Source organism: Bufo gargarizans, chromosome 2 (assembly GCF_014858855.1).
Source record: "Bufo gargarizans isolate SCDJY-AF-19 chromosome 2, ASM1485885v1, whole genome shotgun sequence".
NCBI classification, from domain to species: Eukaryota; Metazoa; Chordata; class Amphibia; order Anura; family Bufonidae; genus Bufo; species Bufo gargarizans.
In genome coordinates, this window is record NC_058081.1 from 515934504 (window position 1) to 515956652 (window position 22149).

General features: G+C 45.0%; 1 protein-coding gene across 1 annotated transcript in view; it reads right to left on the reverse strand.

The window, feature by feature from the left end:
* SVOPL (SVOP like) overlaps positions 1-22149 on the reverse strand; it is a 55753-nt gene that overhangs the window by 5284 nt on the left and 28320 nt on the right. Inside the window, exons 5-14 of the mRNA XM_044281319.1 lie at positions 21133-21257; positions 20785-20848; positions 20252-20377; positions 20017-20145; positions 16885-16958; positions 16419-16606; positions 15620-15731; positions 15434-15515; positions 13552-13641; positions 10808-10921 (exon numbers count right to left, since the gene is read on the reverse strand). Of these exons, the coding sequence (XP_044137254.1) occupies positions 10808-10921; positions 13552-13641; positions 15434-15515; positions 15620-15731; positions 16419-16606; positions 16885-16958; positions 20017-20145; positions 20252-20377; positions 20785-20848; positions 21133-21257 (1104 nt within the window). The remainder of the gene's footprint in view (positions 1-10807; positions 10922-13551; positions 13642-15433; positions 15516-15619; positions 15732-16418; positions 16607-16884; positions 16959-20016; positions 20146-20251; positions 20378-20784; positions 20849-21132; positions 21258-22149) is intronic.

A 22149-nucleotide genomic window follows, 5' to 3' on the forward strand; every position in this document is an offset into this window, starting at 1 on the left:
GCCTACATCAATCAGGGCAGAACCCGCAGCCAGACGGTGATACAAGAGGTGAAAAGGATCCTCCAGTGGGCGGAAACTCATGTTCCAATATTGTCTGCAGTGTACATCCCAGGGGTTGAAAACTGGACGGAAGACTTTCTCAGCCGTAACAGAGTGGATCCGGGAGAGTGGTCTCTGCATCCGGATATATTCGAGGACGTCTGTCACTGTTGGGGCCGCCCGGACGTGGACCTGATGGCGTCCAGGCTCAACAACAAGGTTCCAACGTTCCTGTCCCGAGCTTGGTATCCAGAGGTGTACGGGGTGGACGCTCTGGTGTCTCCGTGGCAAGACTTTGCGCTCCTCTGTCTTCCCACCACTGCCTCTACTCTCAAAGGTTCTTTGCAGGGTCGCGGCGGAAGGGATCCTAATCATACTCATCGCCCCCGATTGGCCTTGCCGCGCTTGGTTCTCGGAGATCACTCGGATGCTGGCAGACGTTCCGTAGCCTCTTCCTCTCAGGGAGGACCTACTGTCTCAAGGACTGCTCTTCCACCAGAATTTACAGTCGCTTTGTTTAACGGCATGGCTGTTGAGACCTCCATCTTGAAGAAGAGGGACTTCCTCTTCATCTCCCGGATCTACTATCGTACCTGGAAGGCCTTTCTTGCCTTTTGCGAGGTTAGTTGTTTTTTTTTTTTTTCCCCTTCGCTTCTCTGTTCTGGTGGTCCTCTCCTTTCTCCAGTCGGGTCTCGAGATGGGAATGTCCCTGAGCTCTCTGAAGGGTCAGGTCTCTGCTCTGGCCATTTTCTTTCAGCGGTCTCTAGCTCTGCTCGGTCCGGTGAGGACCTTCCTACAGGGGGTGGCACATTCGGTCCCTCCCCTGCCCCCCTGGGATCTGAACCTGGTTCTGTCTTCTCTTCAGACGGCTCCTTTTGAGCCTCTGAGGGACATTTCCCTGATTCTTCTCACCTGGAAGGTGGTCTTTGTGGTGGCCATCACCTCTATTAGGAGGGTATCGGAGCTGGCCGCCCTTTCCTCCAAGGAACCCTTATTGGTCTTCCACAAGGATAAGGTGGTACTGCGCCCAGTCCCTTCTTTTTTGCCCAGGGTGGCCTCTGCGTTCCACCTTAATGAGGACATAATTCTGCCCTCTTTTTGCCCCGCTCCGGCGAACCCCAAGGAGCGCGCTCTCCATTCTCTGGATGTTGTCCGTTCTTTGTGAGTGTACCTGTCGGTTACTGCCCCATTTCGCTGCTCGGACTCCCGAGGGGCCTCGTAAGGGTCTGGCGGCCTCCAAGGTCACTGTGGCTCGGTGGATTTGGTCGACTATTGCCATGGCCTATCGGTCCCGGGGTAGGGTTCCCCCAGCGGGGGTTACCGTGCACTCCACCAGGGCGGTGGGGGCCTCCTGGGCTAAGCGCAATCGAGCCTCTACTTTGTAAGGCGGACACCTGGTTGTCCTTACATACCTTTTACCAAGTTCTACCAGCTGCACTCTCTGGCGTTGTCTGATGCTGCCCTAGGGCGCAAGGTATTGCAGACTGTGGTTCCTATTTAACCATTGGGCGTTTCCCTCTGGAGGTGTTGATCTCCCACCCCATGGACTGCTCTAGGACGTCCCATGGTCTTTGTCCCCCAATGGAATGGGTGAGAAAAGGAGATTTTTTTTGTGAAACTCACCTGTAAAATCTTTTTCTCGTCTTTTCCATTGGGGGACACAGCTCCCACCCATTCTTGTCTGTTACAGGAGGGGTTGGTTCTATCTATTGGGACCTTATGGTTAACGGCATGAGGGCGGTGCTCCTCGGTTTTGTCCCCCTCCCCTTATAGTATAACACTTCTAACTGATAAAAAGGACATATATTAATAAATGCCGTCTCTGGTACTACACACACACACACACACACACACACACACACACACACACACACACACACACACACTCTCTCTATTTGCAGGCATCTAACCAACAACATGACCCCGCATTTATCAACTGTCCATATAAACAAAAGGTAGAAGATGATAGCCTAATAACTTGTGCCAATCAGCAGATTAAGGGCCCTCCCTTAAATCCTTTTCAGTGGAGTCCAACCACTGACACACTGCATCCTCAAACAAGTGCGTTTCATCTTTTGCCACGTTTCGCAGGATATAGCATAAAATATGGAAGCTGTAATAGTTGCTGTCTGCATTTAACATCAATAAAACGTGCATGCTTCTTTTGGACCTCAGGTGAGAAGACAGGAAACAAAGGGATCCGGTTCCCATCAATAGTCAGATCAGTGCAGTCTCTTGCTCCTCTCAAAATGGCATCCTGGTCACAAAAAGGGAGGACTCTAAGCAATAAAGGGCGTGGTGGTGCCCCTGGTGGTGGGGTGGCGCGAAACGGCACCCTGTGTGCCCGTTCCACAGCAAACAGAAGAGACAGCTTTTCCTTTCCTATTTTTTTCTGCCTCTTTTCCACAAATGTAACAGCATCTGTTCCTTCGGTACGTTCTGGCACCCCAATCATGGATCAAGAATGGATTACAGGATGTTCAGCCAGGAGCTCAGTGCTGCACGTCAGGCCACGCCCCCCAAATTACGTACATTTATTTTTCCCCTCCCCTCCATGACGGCACCTTACTTGGAGATTATCCTCCTCCTCCAGCCAGGCAGGGACAGGAAGGTTCAAAAGGGCCCGCCTCCTCACTTATCTTCAGTGTCTTCCTGTCCCTGCCAGGCGGAGGATAGGACTACGTTCGTGCTCCGGTCGGGAGCTTTTCGCGGAGGGCGGGTGCATTGCGCCAGCCACGGTCTTACCTTGGGCAAGTAAGTCCGTTCCATGGATGCCTGCCGCGGTCCCTTTTTCAAAACTCGCGCGCGCCAGCGCGTAGTGGCAGGCCGCGGCAACCGGACACTCAGGGAGTACTTCCGGTTTCCAGGCTGCCCGCTGCCCGAGATTCTCGGCTCCGGCGGGTGACGTCATCTGGGGGCCTAATTGAGGTAGCCGGAGAGTTGCCCGGCCGGATGACGTCGGAGGTCAGGGGGAGGACTTCCGGCCACACGTACTTTCAACCTGTAGCTGTGAGTGACATCCAGGTTGTGAGTATGGAATGCTGCTTGCACTATACTAAGTCTTTCTCATCTTTCCCCTTTTTCTGTATGGAAGAGTGACAAGGATAGCTCTGTAAGGCCTAAAATATCGCCGAAATCTAAAATTCCTAGATGTCGCGTATGTTCGGCCAAACTCCCCGATAACTATGCTAAAAAACTTTGTGAGAAATGCATTGATAGCATTGTTAGGGAAGAAGCCCCGTCCCTGAAACAGGAATTGCAGTGCCTGATTAAGCAGGAAATAAAAAACGCTTTCTCAGATTTTTCTGCAGCCGCTAACGTCCCATCTACTTCCAAACAGGGGCCTAGGAAAAGATCCCCCTTAAAAACCTCGTCATCTTCCTCTGATGTTTCTTCAGATAGCGAGGAGGATAGTTTTAATTCCGACTCTGATGAAGATTTTTAAAATTATCTATTTTCATCGGACGATATAAAGGATCTATTAAAAGCGGTTAGGGATACCATGGAAATTAAGGAAGAAAAAGTACATAAGTCCGCCCAGGATAAAATGTTTTCAGTATTAGAAACTAAGAAAAAAAGGGTATTCCCGGTACACAAAAATCTGCAGTCTCTTATCTTGAGGGAATGGAAAAATCCTGACAGGAAGGTTTTCCTGCCCCGAACAATTAGGAAAAGGCTTCCTTTTGACTAAGAAGAACTGTCCCCGTTCCTGACTTGTCCTAAAATTGACGTGTCACTCTCCAAATTAGCTAAGGGTTCCTCTTTACCATTTGAAGATACAGGATCACTGCGTGATCCTATGGACAAAAAAGTGGATGCTAGCCTTAAAAGAACCTGGGATGCGGTCGCGGCTTTGTTTAAACCTAATATTGCGGCCACGTCGGTGGCTAGATCTCTAAAAAATTGGTTGGAACAACTAGAGATACTATTGAAGTCCAATACCCCATACGAAAACTTTGCAGACTCCTTCCCTCTTTTATTAAAAGCCGTAGATTTTCTGTCAGACACAACAGCGGATTCTGTCAGGCTGGCCGCAAGAGCTACGGCTCTAGCCAATAACTCTAGGAGGGCACTTTGGCTAAAAGCTTGGTCTGGTGACACAGGTTCCAAAGCGAAACTATGTAACATTCCATTTCATGGTAACCTTCTCTTTGGTCAGGATTTAGATAAAATCCTAGAGAAAGCGTCTGATTCTAAAAAGAATTTTCCAGAGGATAAAAAGAAGAGGAAAGCTCCCTTTTTTCGTCCCCAAAAAAAGGTTAGTTTTCAAAATAAAAGGAGTAAATCGGAAAACTGGAGATCAGGAAGACAGAAAGGGAAGGGATTTTTGTTCTCTCCCCGTTCCGAGGAACCTTCCAAAAAATGACGCCAGAGCCCCAGTGGGGGGAAGACTGGGGAAATTTGTGGATTGCTGGGAAAAATACTCTTGCAGCCACTGGTTACTGAATACTCTCCGCAAGGGGTACAGTATTCCCTTTGTAAGGAGCCCCCCCCCCCCTATTTATTCAGACCCCAGTTCAGAGCTCGGAACATCTCCAGCTCGGCATGGAGCAAGAAATCGGACTTTTAGTTCGGATGAACGTCTTAGTTCCGGTACCTACGGACCAAGTCGGTCTGGGCTGTTATTCCAGGGTATTCTTGGTAAAAAAAACAAACGGGAAAATGCGTCTCATTATAAATATGAAAGCCCTGAACAGGTCCATAAAGTACGAAAAATTCAGGATGGAATCTATAAGAACCACGGTCAAAGTTCTACAGGAAGGGGCGTTTCTGGCATCCATAGATTTGAAAGATGCGTATTTTCACGTACCCATCCATCCAGGGTCTCAACCATTCCTGAGAATAGCGGTATGGGTCCAAGGGCAGCTAAAACATCTCCAGTTCCAAGCTCTACCTTTTGGGATAACGACTGCCCCCAGGCTTTTCACAAAAATTATGCTAGAGGCAATAACCCCTCTGAGAAAGGAAAAAATAATGATAATTCCATACCTGGACGATCTGTTGGTAGTGGGGGACTCCCGAAAAGACCTAGAGACCAATCTATCCAAAACGATAGACAGACTGGAGGAACTGGGTTGGATTTTAAATCGGGAGAAGTCCCATTTAGTTCCCACGCAACATAGTTTTTCTGGGAATTCTCATAGACTCGGTGAGCCAAAAATGCTTCTTACCAGCAGAAAAGATCCCGAAAATCCAATCCCAAGTAAAACGGTTCAGGCAACAAAGATCCCACACCATAAGACAAACGATGGCCCTGATAGGAACCTTTACAGCCTGTATCCCGGCAGTGAAGTGGGCGCAAATACATTCCCGTCCTCTTCAGACGTTTATGTTAAAAGTATGGAACCGGAAACAAGATTCCCTGGACAGTCTTATAATAATTCCGGGTCACGTACGGTCCTCGCTAAAATGGTGGGAAGTAAACTTAAATTTACAGAGGGGAGTTCCATGGGTAGTGAGAGATCAGGTGATCCTCACCACGGATGCCAGCCTTTGGGGCTGGGGAGCACATCTCCAAACAAAGTCAGCCCAAGGGGAGTGGTCACAGTCCCAGAAGAGGTACTCATCAAATCACCGGGAACTTCTGGGGGTGTGGGAAGCTCTGAGTTACTTCTCAGAGGAGTTGGAAAGGTCCAACGTACAAGTAAGATCCGACAACAAGTCGGTAGTAGCATATATAAACCACCAGGGAGGAACAAAAAGCAAACAACTACAAGCCCTAGCCAACAAGATTTTCCTGTGGGCGGAGGAGAATCTCCTCTCCCTGTCAGCAGTTTTTCTAAAAGGGACGCAAAACATACAGGCGGATTTCCTCAGTCGCAGGAGATTAGATCCAGGGGAGTGGAGTTTAAAGGAGGAAATTTTCCAGACCTTAACACAAAGGTGGGGTCTTCCCCAAATAGACCTTTTTGCAAACAAAATAAATGCAAAATTACCAACCTATTTTTCCCTGGATCCATGGGATCCGAGAAGTGCAGGAACAGACGCGCTAGCTCTCCCTTGGAAATTCCAACTGGCATACTGTTTCCCACCTCTACCCCTGATTCCGAGGGTTCTCAGGAAAATAAAATAAGAAAGAGCCGAGGTAATCCTGATTGTTCCCAACTGGCCGAGGAGATCCTGGTTTCCTCTCCTGGCAAAGATGTCCAGGGAGGATCCTTGGATTTTGCCCTGGTCAGAGGACCTCCTCTCTCAAGGGCCGGTTTTCCACCCAAAGACGCAAAGTCTGCACCTCTCTGCTTGGATCCTGAAAGGGCAGTCTTAAAATCTAAGGGTTTATCGGACTGAGTAATTAATACCATGGTAGCCAGCAAAAAAGAGGTTACTAATAAAATTTACCGTAAAATCTGGAAGAGATATGTTTCCTGGTGTTCAGAAGATACCTCTAGCTCCAGGGGGTATATTCTGTCTATTCTGGATTTCCTTCAAGAAGGTTTTAACAAAGGGCTAAAACCTAGTACTCTTAGAGTTCAAATTTCAGCATTAAGTACCTACTTAGATGAAAAAATAGCTCTTAATCCGTGGATCATTCGCTTCATGAAGGGAACCGTCAGACTCAGACCCCGGAATAGACCTCTAGTCGCTCCGTGGGATTTAAATTCTGTCCTCTCCGGTCTCACAAAACCCCCCTTTGAGCCCTTAGAGTCAGCAAATATCAGATATCTGACCCTTAAAACAGTATTCCTAGTGGCCATTACTTCTGCACGTAGGGTTAACGAGATACAGGCCTTCTCGGTTAAAAAGCCCTTCATGACGATCAGGGACGACAGAAAAATTCTAAGTTTCGACAATTCCTTTCTGCCTAAGGTTGTCTCGGAGTTCCACAGAATGGAGGAGGTGGTTCTCCCTTCATTCTGTGAAAATCCCAGATCTAAAAAAGAAGAGGTTTTTCACACTTTGGATGTCAGAAGATGTGTTCTGAAGTATATATCAGAAACTAAACACTGGAGAAAATCTAATAACCTTTTTGTCCAATTCCTAGGGGGTAGGAAGGGATTAAAAGCGTCCAAACCTTCTATTACACGGTGGTTAAAATCGGCCATCTCAGAGGCCTACATAGCAATAGGAGAACGACCCCCGGTAAATATCAAGGCTCATTCAACAAGGGCAGTATCGACTTCATGGGCGGAAGAAGCATCCGCTTCCTTGGAGCAGATCTGTAGGGCAGCAACCTGGTCGAATCCGCATACCTTTGTAAAACACTATAGGATAGATACCGATTCTAAAAGAGACCTATCCTACGGTAGGAAAGTTTTACAAGCTGTTGTCCCTCCCTAATTGACTAATCTGTTAGTTCTCCAAGTAAGGTGCCGGCATGGAGGGGAGGGGAAAAACTGAATTAGTCTTACCGGTAATTCCTTTTTCGCGAATCCTCCATGACGGCACCGCTTATATTTAGTCTAGAGATATATGTATGAGGTTTAATACGTATAGTTAATTAACTGGTGGAGGTCACGAATGAGTGTGTAAGTTTAGGGCCTGTCAAGTCCAGAAGACACTGAAGATAAGTGAGGAGGCGGGCCCTTTTGAACCTTCCTGTCCCTGCCTGGCTGGAGGAGGAGGATAATCTCCAAGTAAGGTGCCGTCATGGAGGATTCGCGAAAAAGGAATTACCGGTAAGACTAATTCAGTTTTTCTACACCGCACGTTTGACACCATTATGAATGGCCCTATATAGGAGGGGATTTAAAATAAAAAAAAAGCCTGAAAAACGCCATTTCATTTCTTATTTCCCATCGGCTTTCTGAAGCCGTTTTATTTTATTTTTTCTTTCAGCATTTAATGTCACAAAAGACCTATGTTTGGTATTTTGTGGATGTTTTAGGGTCGTTACAAACATGAATTTGGTCCTAACGTTTATCTACCCCTAAAAGAAAACTAGAATAAGGCTACTTTCACACTGGCGTTGTGGCTTTCCATTTGCGAGATCCGTTCAGGGCTCTCACAAGCGGTCCAAAACGGATCAGTTTTGCCCTAATGCATTCTGAAAGGATAAGGATCTGCTCAGAATGCATCAGTTTGCCTCCATTCCACTTTGGAGACGGACACCAAAACGCTGCCTGGGTTTGTTTTTAGTAACCTTTTCTTTTTTTTGTGAGCACACAAATCCCAGCTGGTGTAAGTTTAGACAGGCTGACTAGATCTGCTCTAGCTTTACCAGGCTAGATGATAAATCTGATGCAGGGATGGACACTTTATTCTGACTCTATACTAACCTGGATCACCTACTTGAGACAGAATTGCAACTAAGGCTACTTTCACATTTGCGTGTGAAAGTAGCTTCAGACGGATCTGTCCAGACTTTACATTGAAAGTCAATGGGGGGTGGATCCGTTTGAAAATTGAGCCATATAGTGTCAAATTCAAACGGATCCGTCCCCATTGACTTCCATTGTAAGTCTGGACGGATCCGTTTGCCTCCGCAAGCAACGTTCGGGTGTCCGCCTGCTGAGCTGAGCCGAGCCCAAACGCTGCCAGACTGATGCAGTCTGAGCGGATCCGCGTCCACTCAGAATGCATTAGGGCTGGACGGATGCGTTCACGGCCGCTTGTGAGAGCCTTTAAACAGAACTCACAAGCGGAGCCCCCGAACGCAAATGTGAAAGTAGCCTAAACTGCGCACCTCAGACCCACTCCTTTCCAGCTATGCTCCACTCAGATTCTGCTAAGCCATGCCCCTTTTGCTTGCAAAAAAGTGTAGAATCACTAGTTGTGCCAATTTTGCCACTTTTTTAGACAACTTTTTTATCACAGATACATTAGTAAATCTCGGCCAGTGTGTTTTCCCACTAGCATTTTCTATTATGACATTCTATAGAGACGGTGTTGGCAAAATGGCATGCTGCATTTTTGAAAAATAAGCAAGAAAAATCAAACTTCCACCCTGAAGAAAAACAACGCTCATGTATCCTACTTTTCCTAGACCATCAGCGAACATCTAGAGCTGGCATGTAAAAAAGTAACATCATAAAAGTGAATGTAGCCTTAGTCCATGTTCACACTTCAGTTATTTGGTCAGTTATTGTGAGCCAAAGCCAGGTTCGGTTCAAAAACACAGAACAGGTGCAGATCTTTCTATTACACCTGATCTCTGTGCAGGCTTCACTACTGGTTTTGGCTCGCAATAACTGATAAAAATAACTGACGTGTTAACTCAGCCTTAGGCCTCATGTACACGACGTGGTGTGTTTTGCGGTCCGCAAATCGCGGATGGCGTCTGTGCACATTCCGCAATTTGTGGAACGGCACGGACAGCCTTCAATATAAATGCCTATTCTTGTCCGCAAAGCGCAGACAAGAATAGGACATGTTATATTTTTTTTTGCAGGGCCACGGAATAGAGCAGCGGCCCCATTGAAGTGAATGGGTCCGCATCTGAGCCGCAAAAACGGCCGTTGTTTTGGTCTGCATCCGAGCCGCAGTTTTCACGGCTTGGATGCGGACCCATTCACTTCAATGGGGCTGCTGCTCTGTTCCGTGGCCCCGCTAAAAAAAATATAACCTGTCCTATTCTTGTCTGCGCTTTGCGGACAAGAATAGGCATTTATATTGAAGGCTGACCGTGCCGTTCCGCAAATTACGGAACACACACTGACGCCATCTGTGTTTTGCGGACCGCAAAACACACAACGGTCGTGTGCATGTATCCTTAGTTGTGTTTTTTTTTTTTTATATGTAATTTTTGTGGTTAAAAAAACACCAGCTCCAGATGTTAGCTGAAAGCGTATGGGAAACATGAAGTGTGCAAGCATTTTTTTCCCAATTGGTGGCATTTTTTTTAAAATCTCTGGTTCAAGCTTTTAGCCTTTTTTCAGCTGGTGTTTCCCTCCCCAAACAGCCAGCATACAACACGCAAAAAAAAATTCAAAAATACAGGGACTAAAAACACAAACATGGTGAAAGATGTCACAAAATACCTATGGGTGAATCCACCTTCAAAGTGGTATTCCAGGACTTAAATATTGATGATCTAACGTTGCTATGACTCCTGGCATAGTCACTGATCATCTGATAGGAATCACATCATTACTAACAGACTGAATGGGACTAAACGTGCAGTATATTTCCGAACCACTACGCAGTGTATCCCACTTATTCCTTTACATATCTTTCAAAGGGTTTGGCGTGGTCTTTTCATGTAAAGAACGCTAAATCCTCTGCTTCCTTTCATACAGCCCTAGTTCCATGGTACAGTTGTGGCCGCCTGTGGTCACCACTAGGTCAGCTCAGCGATTACAGTCGGGGAGAGCTGTAAAATCTGTAAGCTCCCCCTAGTGTTGGCTACAAATGCTGCGACTGGACAGAAAGCAGTACAGCATGTCTATGCCTATTTTGTTTTACAGACTCTTCTGAGCCTTTCTTTTAATAATACCACACAGCTATTTCATCATTTGTAGAACGTAAAAAAAATCTACGTACCACCTTTCTATTGCGCTAGTGCTTATTCACAGCAGGCGATATGTTCAAGCAGAGTTGCAGTGTAAGGGTCCATTCACACGTCCGCAAAACACGGACACTGGCAATGTGCATTCCGCAATTTGCGGACCGCACTATAATAGAAAATGCCTAATCTTGTCCGCAGTTGCGAACAAGAATAGGACATGCGGATGTGCGGATCTGGACAGCACATTCCAGCCCCATTGAAAATGAATGGGTCTGCACCCGTTCCGCACCCATTTTGCGGACGTGTGAATGGACCCTTAAGGATGAGACAGAGGTAGTCTAAACCTCTGAGATAAACGTTGGATTTGACTGACACTTTTCTCACCTGCAGAGCTCGACCTTTTGTCTCTATAGGCAGCATGAAGGCAGAAAGTGCGCAGATAAAGCACACAGTGGCGAAGAGGCAGAGAGCCCCGATAATGGAGGCGCTGAGCAGGACCTATGAGGAAAAGAATTAAAAAAAATATTAGGATGGCATTCCCATTTTCTCTTAAAAAAAAAAAACATTCCTATGTGTAGCATGTTGCTAAAGGGAAGAGGGCAAATCTGTGAGTGGTGTGGGCCAACGCATCGGCCTATTCAAAAGCTGTCATCTGTGAACCAAGTCAGTGTTTTCAAATGGGAAACATTGAATCGGATAGAGAATTTGATGAAGACTCCAAACCCATGCTTAAATAGTATGTACCATTATTCCTTATTAACTTTCTCTGTTACAGATATGGGTGCGCGATTACAAGAAGACACCTTAAAGAGGACCATTCACTAGAATAGAAAATCTAAACTAAGCATACAGACATGGAGAGTGGGACCCAAGGATCTCCCTGCACTTACTATTATCCCTGGGCGCCGCGCCGTTCTCCCGGTATAGGCTCCGTTATCTTCATATGTTCGGCTCAACTGGGTAGAGCCTGCCGGCGTCGTCTTCTTTTTTTTTTCTCTCTCAGGCTATGAGCTGAGCGATGCGATTGGCCAGCGCTCCAGCCTGGGAGATAGAGATGCCAGCAGGCTCCACCCAGTTGAGCCGAAAATATGAAGATACCGGAGCCTATACCGGGAGAATGGAGCGGCGCCCAGGGATAATAGTAAGTGCAGGGAGATCCCTGGGGGCGCCGCTCTTCATGTCTGTATGCATAGTTTAGATTTTTTTATTCTAGTGAAAGGTCCTCTTTAAGGGTACAGTCACACGTTCAGGATTTATGTGCGGAGAATCCGCAGGCAAATCCGTGCGTTCAATCCGCATCTATTGGTGCGGATTTTACTAAGTGAATGGAGAAAATCCAGTCAGGAAAAATAAAATAAATTGACATGCTGCAGATTTTAAAATCCGCACTGCAGGTCAAAATCTGCGTGGAAATAAAATCTGCATTGTGTGCATTGAGAATTTCAAATTCTCATAGAATACAATGTACATGACCTACGGTGCGGATTTTCCGCACACAATCCTGATAGTGTGCATTTAGCCTAAACTAAAGGGTCACCCTTCTGCCATGACGTAGTTGGCATATTGCATACCAAATTTCACCAAACAGGTTCTGTGTTGGACCTTTCAAATGTGGGTCCTGTTGCAATTGCTGTGACACCCAAATCATGCAACAACTGGATCTTGTACGGCATTTGTGTATAGCCTGTATCTGCCTGATGGTGGTTCGGTCACCCCTCTCGCCTGTGACAGACATTGGCAGGTCCAATGCAGAACTTGTTTGGTGAAATTTGGCAAGCACTTTGCCAGTTGTGCCCTGGCAGATGGGTGGTCTGTTAGGGTGCTGGTCATTAAAATCCACTGTAATGACTTGGATTCAGTACTCCTTGGAGATCAGCACAGGGAATGCTAATTAATGTTAATCTCGCAGCCATATCTGTGTCTGTAACTAGGGTTGAGCGAATTGAATATTTTGAAATTCTTGTTCGGTTCGGCTTGTGGTATAATGTGAATTGCATTATGAATTCCGTTACCAGGGACCATAACGGAATGCCTTTAGAGGCATTTCGTTATTCATTCCGTCATAATAGAAGTCTATAGCCTGCATAACGGATTTGTCCGCTTTCCGTTATGCAGGAGAGGACTCCACAGCGTAACGGAAACCAGACAGATCCATTATGCAGGCCATAGACTTCTATTACAGGCATTCCGTCATGGTCCGTGGTAACTGAATCCATAACGCAATTCACATTATACCACAACCAATATGAAATTTGCTCATCCCTATCTGTAACAAAGAGAAATTGTTAATAATAATAAAGGTATGTGACATTTGAAGGGGTTCTCCGGAAATTAAGAAAATGAAAATACCTAAATATTACTTAATTATAAGTATATTCCCAAATACCTTTCGTTAGTTCTAATGGCTCATTTTGTCTAGGGAGCAATCATTAGGAGAAACCAAATGGCCACCGTCCTTTTAGTACACACAAAACCTGTCCTAATAACACAGGAAAACAAGTTACTTCACAACACTGAGGTAAAGAGCTGCCTCATCCTCCTCTCTGCTCTACCTGTCGGGGATTATGATCCTTAATACAGTTTAATCTTCAGCTGAATCTCTGTAGGAATGGAGTTCACGAGGAGATATGAAGTACAGAGAGGAAGGTCAGAATCTGTATAATGAGCAGCAGCACTTGTATACAGTCTCCATTTCCTCACATTACCACCGTCTGTCCTGCCCTTCCTCTCTGTCCTCCTGTGTGATTAGGATAGGTTTTGTCAGTACTTATAGGACGGCGGCCATTTTGTTTCTCCCAATGATTGCTCGCCAGCAAAAACAAGCCATTATAACAAATGTAAGATATTTGGGAATATCTTTAAGCACAGATTTGGATTCCTCATCAAATTCTCTAATCAAATATCTAATCAAATTAGATATATATGTTACATACACCACTTCCAATTTGAAAATATTCGCTTGGTTACAAGATGGCAGCTTTCAAAATTGCTGTATTGTACACTGCAACTCACAAAATGCCACACACAAGATGGAGTTTCCCTCCACCAGTTTTAATTGATTAAGGTGTCTCCATAGTCTTGGCTTGGACCACCTTGCATTTAAGTATCTGGTCACAAATGTCTCTTACTTGTGCTATAAACGGGGCAGCCATTGCTCCTATGCGGCACATTGAGCCACTTGTCCCCATCCCGATTGCCCTCATCACGGTTGGATAAACCTATGAATAGAAACAAGATGAAATAACAAATGTACTCTTTGTCGTCTACATTTTTGCAGCTCATGACTTTTACAGGGAGTGCAGAATTATTAGTCAAGTTGTATTTTTGAGGATTAATTTTATTATTGAACAACAACCATGTTCTCAATGAACCCCAAAAAACTCATTAATATCAAAGCTGAATATTTTTGGAAGTAGTTTTTAGTTTGTTTTTAGTTTTAGCTATTTTAGGGGGATATCTGTGTGTGCAGGTGACTATTACTGTGCATAATTATTAGGCAACTTAACAAAAAACAAATATATACCCATTTCAATTATTTATTTTTACCAGTGAAACCAATAAAACATCTCAACATTCACAAATATACATTTCTGACATTCAAAAACAAATCAGTGACCAATATAGCCACCTTTCTTTGCAAGGACACTGAAAAGCCTGCCATCCATGGATTCTGTCAGTGTTTTGATCTGTTCACCATCAACATTGCGTGCAGCAGCAACCACAGCCTCCCAGACACTGTTCAGAGAGGTGTACTGTTTTCCCTCCTTGTAAATCTCACATTTGATGATGGACCACAGGTTCTCAATGGGGTTCAGATCAGGTGAACAAGGAGGCCATGTCATTAGATTTTCTTCTTTTATACCCTTTCTTGCCAGCCACGCTGTGGAGTACTTGGACGCGTGTGATGGAGCATTGTCCTGCATGAAAATCATGTTTTTCTTGAAGGATGCAGACTTCTTCCTGTACCACTGCTTGAAAAAGGTCTCTTCCAGAAACTGGCAGTAGGACTGGGAGTTGAGCTTGACTCCATCCTCAACCCGAAAAGGCCCCACAAGCTCATCTTTGATGATACCAGCCCAAACCAGTACTCCACCTCCACCTTGCTGGCGTCTGAGTCGGACTGGAGCTCTCTGCCCTTTACCAATCCAGCCACGGGCCCATCCATCTGGCCCATCAAGACTCACTCTCATTTTATCAGTCCATAAAACCTTAGAAAAATCAGTCTTGAGATATTTCTTGGCCCAGTCTTGACGTTTCAGCTTGTGTGTCTTGTTCAGTGGTGGTCGTCTTTCAGCCTTTCTTACCTTGGCCATGTCTCTGAGTATTGCACACCTTGTGCTTTTGGGCACTCCAGTGATGTTGCAGCTCTGAAATATGGCCAAACTGGTGGCAAGTGGCATCTTGGCAGCTGCACGCTTGACTTTTCTCAGTTCATGGGCAGTTATTTTGCGCCTTTGTTTTTCCACACGCTTCTTGTGACCCTGTTGACTATTTTGAATGAAACGCTTGATTGTTTGATGATCACGCTTCAGAAGCTTTGCAATTTTAAGAGTGCTGCATCCCTCTGCAAGATATCTCACTATTTTTGACTTTTCTGAGCCTGTCAAGTCCTTCTTTTGACCCATTTTGCCAAAGGAAAGGAAGTTGCCTAATAATTATGCACACCTGATATAGGGTGTTGATGTCATTAGACCACACCCCTTCTCATTACAGAGATGCACATCACCTAATATGCTTAATTGGTAGTAGGCTTTCGAGCCTATACAGCTTGGAGTAAGACAACATGCATAAAGAGGATGATGTGGTCAAAATACTCATTTGCCTAATAATTCTGCACTCCCTGTATTCTCATGGTACCCCTTTTCGCACATCAGTGTTGAAGGCCATCCCCTTATCAATGACTTGGTCATGTGACCAGAATCAGAAGTAGAGAATGGCTGCTGGAAAAAAAAATGTATGAAACAACATGAAGGGTCATCATTGTTAGATATCATCCTCGACATTAGTCACCTCTGCTGTGTAGATGTAGATGGTGTTGAAGTTTGCGGATACCAGAGCTCGAAGGCAGAAGAGAATTGCAATGAGTCCAGTCCTGAGGAACATGAAAACTTACATCAAGGCCTGAGGAACCAGCAGATTACCCTGATGGTCCCTGGTGCCGGAGCTGCAGGATTAGAATATTCACCACCATCTTACCGTGACATGCAGATGATTAGGAGCAGGAAGAAGACTCCAGTGATTGTCATGGTGATGCCCAGGGTCAAGCAACGACCAATTAGGTTAATGCCCAAGATATTGAAAGGATTTACTAAAAAACAAGAAAACCAGTCACTGAATGGGTGGATCTACACCAACCCGCAGTATATTACCTACTCTGTAAGCAACCAATATGGCCATATTTCCTGTTATTTCCTATATATAGGTTGAACATTTACTGTAATTAATAACTGTACTGCCTCTAGTCACCACTAAGGGGAGCTAACAGCATACACATAGAATAGCATGACTCCCATAGAACTAGGGCTCCTCTAATGACGACTGCAGGCAGAAAGAATTGTATCTTGGTACTCTTTCTGCAGGGGATTTTTATCTCTTTTCTCAGAAAAATGGATCAGACCGCTATAAAGATATATAGCAGCAAATTAGATTAACATTTACCTTAGATGCAGATTTAAAGGGGATGTCCAACTACATATAGTTTATTTTATGTACCTGCTCCCTGATGCCCTGTTCCAGCTTCATGTGTCCACCGCGGTCTTCACTTTGCTTTGTACCCTGCATGGTAACTTCTGCTATGGATGGGGTCACATGCACTGCTGCAGCCAATTACTTAGCCTCAGCTTAATATGCTGCAGCAGTGAAGTGTCCTCAAGCGACATGTGACCCAGCAGTGATGTGCAGCTTGTTGACACATCACTACTGTGTCTAGTCATTGGACCCTGCACTATTGCCTTTCTGCCTTCCTTTCTCCATATAGACTGTAGCAAATCCTTACAAGCAATCTCTCCGATTGTGCTGATCATCATGGTGTTATAATCAGAGGTGCTTAACATGTTGCAGTAACAGGGGCCGGCTCCCTCCTCTATTAGGATTTCTTCCCGACCCGTCCCACACAGCAGATTGTTCTCCAGAAGCTCTGAACTGGTCAAGATCACACCGTAGTATGCAAAGGCGATCCCCAACCTGAGTAGTGAAAAAAAGGTGATTACCTAGATAGTGAAGGAGCCTTGACGCCTAGCAAGTGCACCACTTTTGTTCTGCTGATGGTGGGGGAAGTCAAGAGAGAAGATGGGTAAGAAAGTCACCTATTTGACATTGATGACCCATCCTCAACACAGACCTTTAATGTAAACCTTAGGATGCCCACTGCAGTCTGTACTCTTATTTCTAGAGTAATAGCTCCCAATATAAGGTCAAAGGAATAGTCATCCTCAGCCCAAAACCAGCATTAAAGAAATTACCAGATGACCCAGATTTGCAAAGATGTCCGCAAATATTTTGGGTGTAGAAGATCAAGGAAGCTTCCTGTTTTCTCCTGAGGAAACAAACCAGGATTATACAGAACATATAGCCAGTATGCAGCGCTAACTCGTCGCAACTCATCTTCATTCTACTTAACTTGTCTTTTAATGATCTTTACTTGCATCTTATGCTCCAGTCACAACTAAGGGCTCATGCACATGGAGTCACGGAAGCACTACGGAGTGCTTCTCTGTAGTGCTACGGAGTGCTTCTCCATGGGATTTCTCTCAGTGCCTCCACACAGCAAAAAAATAGAACATGTTCTATTTTTTTGCGCTGCGGACAGATCACAGACCCAATTCAAGTTGAATGGGTCTGGATCCATCTGCGGTCCCAATGCACTTAATGGCCAACACTTGAGGCCTAAAGTTGCATTTACAAAAGTGATGCTTCCTTTATGACTCTTATGCTATAAAACATGAGATCTCACTGCTGCCCCCTTATGGTTTAGTGTCTTTAAAGAGAATGCCCTCCTGATGCACATTATTATGATCACTTTCTACTTTTGTCAGCGTGTGCTCAGCGTGTAGCTCATGACGGAAGTCACGTGTGGTGAGCTGGCTTGGTGGGTATATAAGGGGCGAGATAGGCTGTCTGCACACATAAGCCTCTTTCCTGTCATGGGTAAAAGGGAAGATTATTGGCTTTCAGCCCAAGGGTGACTGTATTTCTGAAACTGTGCAGTTTGTGAACTGTTCCTGCGGTACTATGGTGAAAGTGTATTGTGAGTGGACAAATACACTGAGTGGACATTTTGAATAAGTGACGTGGAAACCGCAGAGCATCATGTGCCATTGATGTGAGAAGTGAACGTCGGTTAGGAATGTGTGCAATGGCAGACCAACACACCACAGTGGAGTAGTTTTATGCCAAAATGAACCAGGAGCTTCCAGATATGTCTAATACAACAGTTCAGTGAACCCTACTGCGTATGGCGCTCTGAAGCAGATGGATGGTCACAGTTTTAATTTTCACTGCAGTATCGGAATTAGACCTCTGCTGATTGGCAAAGAGTTGTCTTCTCCAATAAGTCATGTTTTCTGCTTCATGGAACAGATGGATGTTGGAGTGTCAGGTGAGAAACATCAGAGAACAGACACCCTGCAACCACTGCTGGAAGAACACAAGCTGGTGGTGTTAGCATTATGGTCAGGGTAATGTTTTTATGGTATTTTCTGGGCCCAATCATCCATGTGGAATGCACTCTCAACCAATTTGGGTATGAATCCTTCCTTACAGATCACATACACCCATACATTCTGACTGTTGTCCCTGGGATGGGATCTTCCACCAAGACAATGGAATATGTCCACCAGCTACAAATGTCCAACATTGGTTGGAAGACCGAGACTTCCAAGTACTACCCTGGCCCTCCAATTCCCCAGATTTTAACTCACTTAAGCATCAGTGGGACCAACTCAATTTTTGTGTTCACTCTATGGATCCTTCCCCATGCAGCTTACAGTTAGCATTGCTCCAGATAACTCTCATAATGTACCAGGACTAGAGATGGGCGAAGCGAGCTTCAGATGTTACATCCGAAGTCGCTTCGTTCATAACTTTGTTTTAATGCAGTACGGAGATCAGTCTCTGTACAGTATTAAAATGTATGGGCTCTGATGAGCTGAAGTTAGTTATTAGTGAAGTCAAGTGTGACTTTGTTGAATAACATTGGTAATTGATTTTTTAAGTGGAAATCCACTTTAAAACTTGAAACCTAACTCGAATAACTAACTTAAAGGGAACCGGTCATCAACTTTTCGCTGACCTCACTGAGGGCAGCATAAATTAGTGACAGAAATGCTGATTTCAGTGGGGTGTCACTCATGACCTAAAAGTAAGTGTTTGCTGAGAACAAACATCATAATCATTGCAGCCCAGGTCTTGAAAAGAGTCAAATCTACCTGAGAAGAGTCATAGTTATTCATAATCTCCTGCTCTACCGCCCATCTGCTGATGATTGGCAGTTGTCTCCTAGAGGGGGGAAAACTAAGTAGAAGACTGTCAGTCATCAGCAGGTGGGCAGAAAGTCATGAATAGCCAGGACTCTTTTCCAGGCTCGGTCTGCAATGATTGTGATGTTGGTTCTCGACAACCACTTACTTTTTACTTGTAACTGACAGACCGCTGAAATCAACTCACCTATTGTCACAACCAGACAACTGAGAAGCTCTGACAGAAGCCTTTCAGAACCTCCTCCTTGAGTTTTCTTTGTTCTGGTTTTCAGTTCCTCATCTCGTTAGCCTCTCTCAGCTGTCATGTAGTTGGACTGATTGCATCCCTTTAAATTCCTCCCCATAATGCATTAGTGTGCGGCTTATACAACTTCCTGGAGTGTGTGTGCATGCTGATCCTATTTTCCTGTCTTCTACAAGTTAAGTGCTGTACATTTATTTGTGTTTTCTGTTTTATTTCATTTTCTGTTTGCTGGATCCCAGGTGACCCTGACTCCCTCCGTGTCTAGTGTAGGGAGCCGGTGGTTGTGTCCCCTCACTATTATAGGGTGTTCAGGTGTTATACAGTCGAGGTACGAGGATATGCGATCATCTACCATTGAGATTTTCGCATAGGCTGAGCAGTCAGGGTGAGTGCCAGGTCTTATGCAGGGGTCTCCCTTTTGTTCCTTAGTTTTGGATTCAGTGAGTCATATATTCATTTTGCATTGTCTTGTTTCCTGTACACCTTCCGTGACACCTATCTCTACTTTATTCGGCTGTTAGTATGGGCAGCATAAAGTTAATGACAGGTTCCCTTTAAGCTCATTGGAGCCCATACATTTTAATACTGTACAAAGATTGATCTCCATACAGAATGAATCCAAAGTTATGAATGAAGAGACTCCGGATGTAACATCTGAAGCTCGCTTCGCTCATCACTAACCCGGTCCTTATTGAGTCACTCCCAGTTCGTCTAGAAATAAAGATGATTCCCTGAATGCAGTGCAACACTTTTGTAGTGTATTGTAGGGACTCAATAAGCAGCAGTGCCTGATCCCATGTCACAACCAGCAGGATTGTGATTCCAGCTCAGGATGTGACTGGAGTTCATGTCATCAGCTAAGCAGGACTTACTGACACTGGCTCATGGATTGTTCCTTCCGGCATTTTTGAGCGATTTATTTTGGCGATTTTTCCCAACGTATCCATCGCAGCCTGTTGTCTTCCCACAGAAACGTTGAATCTTGCTGACTCAGGAATGAACTGTGGGAAAGAGAGACGAGCCATGTGACAATCGATCTACTTGCTCCCTGTGAAGCAGAACTGGGAAATCCCCCCCCCCCGCCCCCCGACACAAAAAAACTCTTACTTTGAAGACGACGACGAGGATGATGCCGGGGATGGAAGCAAAGCGTACAAGCCAGCGCCAGCCTAGGGTGGGGCTGACCACTGATCCCAAACCAATGATAAGTAAGGACCCTGCCAACCAGAAGAGCTGCAGGGACAGGTATGAGGAATAATATTTGAATAAAAACATAAACTTCTTGTAAGAATTTCTTACATCTTATTCTTTAACACAGGTGTCAGCCGATGCTGGGAGATTTAGGTTTGTAAGAGCTGCAACCAAATATCCAACAATGTTGGACTCTTTGCAACTGTCACATCGGAGTCCGAGTCCGGAGTGTTTGCAGCCCCATTGACAATCATTGGATGCAATGTTGCAATCCGACAACACAATCTTCATGTCAGGCAACACGTCGCCGTGTAGCGGAAACCGCCAAATGCTCTCTAGAGCAAGAGCCAATAGGGACCTCCTCTGTTACCTCACCAGGGTTGTCACATACATTATATTATTATCCTCCTCTTTGTGTCCTTTTGGTTTCTAGGCCACTGAGGTCTTACCTGTGATAGTGGGAGCATGTAACCCCTGACATTTTTTGGCAAAAATTCAGTTTTGATGATGAGACTGAAAAATAATAATAATACAGGATTAGATATCGTCATCTGTCATGATGCATTGCTTCCAGCTACCATGTAATAAAAGACATCATCCAACATTTGCTTACATAAGAAGGTGGAGCCTGACACCTATATGCTGACGTGGGAAAATAGTTGTCACAGAGATAGGGGGACCACAAAGACTTTGTGTAAATGAGGAGCTGATACACTCAGTGTGAATAGGGAGGGGGTCAAGGAGAACTAGAGCTCTCTCTTAAATCTCTCTAGCACTAGAGATCACAACTGCGTTACCCTTGTGAATGGCCTGAGACGCCACATCCAACCAGACACCGCAGGAAGACAAACCAGCCATATGATGGAGCAAAAGAGGTGAGCAAGGAGAAGTACGCTGCCCACAGGAAGGAGATGATCAGGATCTGGAGGATGAACAATGACAGGTAAAAGACAGCAATATAACTAAACCAGTACATATAACGATCAGTGTGCTGTGCCACCGGGGAGCGGGAAAAAAAGGCATCTAAAACTGAAGCCTCTAAAATGCTGTGTGTGACATCAAACTATTGGAGTTTTAGTCCCCATTGTGACACAGCAAAACAGAACATGAATTGAACAGAAAACAGGGAAGGCCTTCTTCACATATATCCAGCAGTCTGGCTCTGTTTCGCTCCAGTATGGTACAGAAAATGCAGGTGGGAAACTGTAACTGTTCCCATTGTTTTCTATGGGATGGCTCATATTCATCTGACGCATCACTTGTGATGTCGGATGTAAAACTGCGCCGGATAGAAAAATGCTGCACGCTATGTGCCAGATTTATCATTACTCTGACGGCTCACACCACTTTCACATATGGCTAAAGTCAGTTTTAGCCAAGTCAGATTTATGATCGGCCCTTTAAGACTGTAATAAATGTGGTTTGACGGTAGCAGTTTATCCGTCAGTAAGCAGCTTTACAAAAGTCGAACATCTTTACGAAAAAGTCGCACATCTTTACGAAAAAGTCGCATGTTCTATTAAAAAGTCTCATAAGATAAGCATGGTCCTCACTGGAGTGAAATTGCGCATTTTTTTGCGACTTTTTAAATAGTCCCAATAGTAAATCTGTCTAGAGATTCATTTGCATAGGGAAACACGCCCACTTTCAGAAAACTGGCGAGCATAGTGCAGAGCAGGAAAAAGTTGCAAAGTTTTGCGCAGTTTTAGTGATAGCGCAAAAATTTCCTACTTTTTGACTCCATTATTCTGACTTGAGCTAATGATAAATCTGGCCCTACGTTTTTCAGTCTATAGATGCCAGACCTTTGCATT